General features: G+C 37.5%; 1 protein-coding gene across 1 annotated transcript; it reads left to right on the top strand.

The window, feature by feature from the left end:
• Positions 1–3639, top strand: LOC146459561 (uncharacterized). The gene is made up of 2 exons (XM_085089259.1): positions 1–583; positions 1490–3639. Exons 1-2 carry the CDS (start codon positions 146–148, stop codon positions 1706–1708), a joined length of 657 nt encoding a protein of 218 aa, XP_084945385.1. The 5' UTR covers positions 1–145; the 3' UTR covers positions 1709–3639.
• Positions 3640–6000: the final 2361 nt, after the last annotated feature.

Below are 6000 nucleotides of genomic sequence, written 5' to 3'. Positions count from 1 at the left end.
CAGAATCGTTGGGAGAAATCACTTTCAGTCATCCCCAGATGCTTCATCCGTCACAAAGGAATGTCGATACGGCAGCAGATCAGGAGAGCGAACTATCAATGTGATAGATACTCCGGGTGTTTTAGACACTGCCGCAGTGCAACATATGAAACTGGGGAACATTTTGAAGGGCAAAGTATTTAAAAGTGGCAACCGAGAAACCCAAGACTTAATTTTGAGAGAAGTGTACAAGATTTTTGAAATGGCACCGCAAGGTTTTGATGCAATCGCATTAGTGGTGAAGTATGGAGCCAGATTTACAAACGAAGATGAACAAGCCTTGAAACTTCTTCATTCCTTTCTGGGGAACGAATCCAAGGAGTACATGATTCTCATTCTCACGTGGGGTGACCAGGCCTTGCATCATGCTGAAGAGAAAGGAGTAAGCCTAGGCGAATGGATTCAAACATGGATATCCACACTGCCAACATGGGTTCGAGACTTTATCGCTGAGATAAAGGATCGAGTGGTGTTGTTCGACAACTGCCTGATAGAAGACAAGAATCCAGAAGCATTTAAAAAACAGCTGTCCAAGTTTATCGAGGTAAACATTAATGTATACAAATAATGTGTGATAACGCAAACATCATTCGATTGGTGTGAGGCTTGTGGTCAGAGTATCGCGCTATTGTGTTTAGTGAATTATAGACACTAAATTAAGCGTCATGTCCAGATTGGAAGTGGACATTACCCCATGTGCTTATGAGCCCCAGTATTAACAGATATAGGTGGTTGCTAAGGGTGCTGTTTAGGCCCTGTTAGACCTCAAGAAAGAGCTCTTCATGGCTGCTCATTCTTGAGCTCTTCATTTGTTTTTGTATATTGATTGGTAATGCCCGATAAAAAAACATTTTATAGAGTTTCGACTGCAAAACAAGAATTTATATAAAAAAAATCCACCACCTATTTTGGCATGACTGCGATTGATCAAAACGTGTGACGAAAATTATTACAAAGAAAACTGAGACATATCTTATGATCACGTTGATAATATTCCTTGCGTTATATCAGCGAGTCTTCCCCTTAATTTGCATCAATTTGACGAAAAACATTGTTTGAAATAAGAGAGCTTTTGCTATTGCCACAGACAATAGCAATAGCTGGTATCTGTCGAAGACAGAAAGCGGACAAAGCAGAAATGAAATTCGACCCGCGATTTCAGTCAACATCGTACTCCTACAATTGGTATACGATTTAAAGGAGAAATATTTGAAGGTTACAGACAAGATATAATTTCACCTGCCTTTAATTATATGCTTTGGTTGGAAGAAATAAGGTGCGGGGAGGGTTTTTCACTTTTAGCCCATGCGCGGTAAATTGGTTAGTCCTGATTGCTCAGCGAAATATGATAGTTTCTTTTCTATTCCTTTTACCTTTTATTATGAAAGAATGAAAATAGTCTCGATAAATTAAATTCAATAAATCCTGGCTTTCTTGTTGTAATTATTAGGTTATCGACACAATGAATGAAGAAAAGAGTGCTTTTGTCCACAATTTGACTAAAGCCTCTCGAGAAGTTCTGGACGGGCGAATAAAGAAAGCTTTAGACTCCAGTGGTTTTGAAGTGGATCTTAAACAACTGGAAGAAGAAAAGAAAGATATTGAATCATGGCTCAATGAAAATAAGCTCGGTGAGCAGGATAGAAGACCATCTCCAGAGTATCAATGACAAAATTGACGCGAAACAAAAAGAGATAGACGCTTTAAAAGCGACAGAAACGAAAGAGCAAGTGAAAGACGCTGAAACGGAGTCTGGGGGAGATACGACAAAGTAAGTCAGTGGTAAAGGTTGGGGTTGTGTACTGATCTGATACTGACGACCGAAATCACTTTTCCCTGGTCTGCCAGGGAACATTTTTCTTATCATTAACTTTTCATTTCGTTTGTTTTATTATTATCATTTATTAGTATATAACCATGGTAATCATTTCTGATATGGCGGCCAAATGCATGTTAAAGTTGAAGAAAAAAAGTAGGAATTCTTGCTCACTAGTTTAGAACATCTGTCAGTATAGTAGAAGAGCGATTTTCGACTGTGTCGTTAAACTAAATCCAGAGTAATAACTTAGTCCAATCACAACAAACGTGAACAGCAGAATGAACCAATCACACGGGAAATCACGTGTGACCAAGACACGATTTTAATTTGGATTCCCATTGGTTGAGAAAATGGCGCGCGCGAATTTTGATAGGGCATTCACTAAGAAAAGTAAAGCAAAACCAAAGCAAATGCGAAATTAATAGACTATATTCGTATTCTCGGTATTGAACTGGATCGAACTTGCAATGGAGGCTCTTGCTGGGGAATATATTAGAAATTATTTGCATGTAAAAAGATTCCCCGCTTAAGCCTCGTGTGCATGCTAGTGTAAGTTCACTATCGAGAATACGAATACGGTCTATTTCCACACTTAATTGAAAAGCGTTCTAACATGAAAGTTTGATTGCCGAATTTTCTTTAGGTTTTGAAGAATGTATTTGTCTTTGCGCCAGAATTAACGACCATGAGAAACACCAAAAAGCACGAAAGGACACTTTACATAATATTTTATTTTGTGGTTCAGTGAAAAAATTCGTAACCAGCTTGATTTACCAAAATTAGGAATAGAAGAAATGCTAAATTCCTTTTGTATCAAAACTTTAAACCAAAAATGTTGAAGCCATAACATATACAGCTTGTGTAGCTACTTGAAATATTAATAGAAATACAATAGCTTAGCAAAAGTAACAGACAAATTTAACAACGTATGTGGCAAAACTTGTGTCTTGATTGTAGAATACTGAATTTCGTGCCGATAAGGCCCGCTTACAGAAGAGTACACAATTTGTTGTGTACGAGAATTAGAAGCCTTGAAATCGCTCACGTCACAAAAATAAAGAACTGTCATACAGGAAATGAAACACGTTCTCCCGGAATAGAATGAAATTTCGCTCCCGAACAGGCCTCCAACTTCGTTCGGTGCCGTCGGTGTCTAAGGAACACGATGTGTTGATGTATGTCCAGGTACAAATGGAATACAGTAAAAAAAAAAAGACGTGAGGTGAGTGATTACACAGGCTATACGTAGCAACTGTTATGTCACTAAGTATTCCAATACCAAGGCACATCCGGTGCACAACGCCATACAATTCCAGAACTTTCTAGTAAGTTGATTACATAACAAATTAAATGTTTACATCGTGTTGTTTACAGCTTTGTGCAATTTCATGATCCTACAAAATTTGAAATAGATCCTTTTTTAACGTATGATACTTTAAGAAAACCTTCTAGTTTTGTTCAACTGGAAAAAGACGAGCTAGAGATCGGTGTTAGTCCATCGTAGGTCAATTTTGTTTTATCGAAATGAAGCCTTCATTTCAGTATCCGGATCTTTCTGAAAAGATGGAATTCCCTCTATTAAGGTTACCGTAGTGTTCGCTGATAAAGACACTTGAATGTAAACGCAAAGAAGTTATGTTTAACGCTAGCGAAAACTAAATGCAAAATAACTGTCAAACACCTTGACTACAAGTTACTTGTCCGAAAACGAACCTATGACCAAAGTCCTACTTCCAGCATTGTTTGCAAAGTTACTCAATATAAAAATGCAGCAAACCTGACGTGGTGTGCGGTACACTTTTTAAGCCAAAGACTATTTGAGTAGGCTGATTTCGTTTTAACTTTTAAACGTCTAATGATAAAAATAAGCGAAAGAAATTTTACACTACGTTTCGATGACTCCTTGTCATTATTTTCAAGTGAAAAAAAAAAAAAGAAATTGACAACTTAATATCTACCGTAAAACGGTATACATTAAGTTATCAATTTCTTTTCTTTTCACTTGAAAATGATGGCATGGAGTCATCGAAACGTAGTGTAAAACTTCTTTCGCTTATTTTTATCATTTGATATTTAACTAAATTTAATCTTGTTTTAAATTTTGTCACTTTAAACTTCAGATCTGACCGCCCCTTTCACGAAAACAAACGCGCAACTCACTTCAGTGTATGGTAGGACCCGACTGATATAGTTCGAAGATTGCAAAGAACTCCGCCGTAAAAGTCAATCATCCTATTTTAAATTTACGTTTACCGATTAATAGGCTCTCGTTCAATTGCTGTTACTCCAAACCTGCTGTCATGGACTATCTAATCACCATGTGAAATGCTGCTTTTAAGAGTTAAGTCAAGTTTTCCACTGTGACTTTCGCTGGTGTTTTCCTTTTCCCCCTCGATCACTCATAATACAGCAGTGGTTGGTTTGAAGCAGCTGCTCGAGGGTAACTCGAATAAGGGATTAAAGTAAATGAGATTCGTTTACCGCACCCAGGCCGGCAAACAAGTACTGCGCTGTGGAATTACCCCTCTTATGGCATTTCTGCTTCTTCTCGGCGGCTTTCCATATTTTCGTGTAAAACGTCAAAGATTCGCTAGCTCTTTTCAATGCTCTCAATTCACAACATTTCTTTTGAGAAGTCGTGACAAAAACTTTGGCTTCGTGCTTCATCAGCGATACTAAACACCTCGCAAAAACTGTTTCCTGTTATTTTGGAACCCCTGACGAAGCACTCGCCTTCGTTTTGGACATATTACTTACAAAGCTACAAATTGAACATGATGGTTAAGTCGCAAAGGCGCCGGAAGTGGCTCACGCTCTGCTTTGCTCCACTCTCACATTATGAAACAGCCACCTCGAATAGCAAAAAAAACATATTTGTATTGATGGGAACATTAAAATAATGGTTCAATTAAGTTACAAATAAAACCCTTCTAGGGCACAGAAACCAGTATCAATCATTTTTGTCTGCAGATGGCGAAAATGAACGTGGATTGACCAATTTTTTTTCAAGTTATTCCTGTGAAGTCTTGAGAAATTGCTAAGAACTGATTATAGCTTATTCTTCCCCAGAGAAATAATTTCATATGTTCCTCCCGATGCTTTAAGAGCGATTTCACGTTAAAGAAGGGGTTCTTTGTCAAATATTTGAGCTCTTTTGGCCAACATACAGTACAATATCCATGGCAGTTCCCCTTTAATAGGTGCTAGTCTATAAGAGGGCTATAACCAGCCTTAGCACTTTTGAAAGTTCGCTCACGTTTCAACGCTGCGAAAATGAAAGAAAGTCTCAAGCAGTTTAAGGCCTGGGTTTGAAGGGTGTTCAGAAATTATGAATGACCCCTATATCTTCGGTTTGCCTGCCTAGAACAGGATGAAATTTTCCCTGAATATTAAACTTGATGTTTTCTTTTGCTTTAATGTATAATTTTGATCACGTGACACATCACGTGACCAAAAAATGAAAAGTTCGTTAATCGGCGATATGGCGGCGAATTTTCTTTATAGAGATAACTGAATTAGTGTTTCCGAAGCAGATTTTAAATATTTAACTTTCTACGTTTGGAATGACTGTCCTTAAGTTTTTAAATTGGAGAAATTAACAATCAAAGGTTGAATTGTGGACTAAAAAATGACCTTTGTCCTGATAAATTTTTTCTGGAGAACAATGGACGATCATTCCAAACGTGAAGCGATGGAGATATTTAAGCTTTATTAGAAACGCGTTTTTGTTTGATGTTTTTTCTTAAAACCGTCCCCTACCTGTCAAATCTTGCTTTTTTCACAAAAACGATCACGTGACATTTCACGTGATCTATAGCACTACTTATTATGCTTAGAAATTTTCAGAATGATAAGATCGTTTTATCTTCCAAATTTCAGTTCAGTGCCATTGAATTTGTTAAAGTTATCTAGAATAAACCATTTTTCCTCTTAAAATCCCTTAACCAGGCCTTAAACTGCATACTTGAGGTGCGAAAAATTCAGGCTTGAACGGTTCTCGAATCCTTGCCTCCTGTGATACCGCAACAGTGCTCTGCCAACTGAGCTATCATGCTAACTAGGCTTTTTTGTCTAATTTTCATTCATTTGATGTTTATTTGGCTTCTTAAACTATTTTTGTTTTGATGGATTTGAACCTGGCA

This window comes from Pavona decussata, unplaced genomic scaffold (assembly GCF_977016875.1).
Source record: "Pavona decussata unplaced genomic scaffold, jaPavDecu1.1 SCAFFOLD_218, whole genome shotgun sequence".
Taxonomy (NCBI): domain Eukaryota; kingdom Metazoa; phylum Cnidaria; class Anthozoa; order Scleractinia; family Agariciidae; genus Pavona; species Pavona decussata.
Note: the sequence above shows the minus strand (reverse complement) of the source record. Positions and strands in the feature narration are given on the sequence as shown.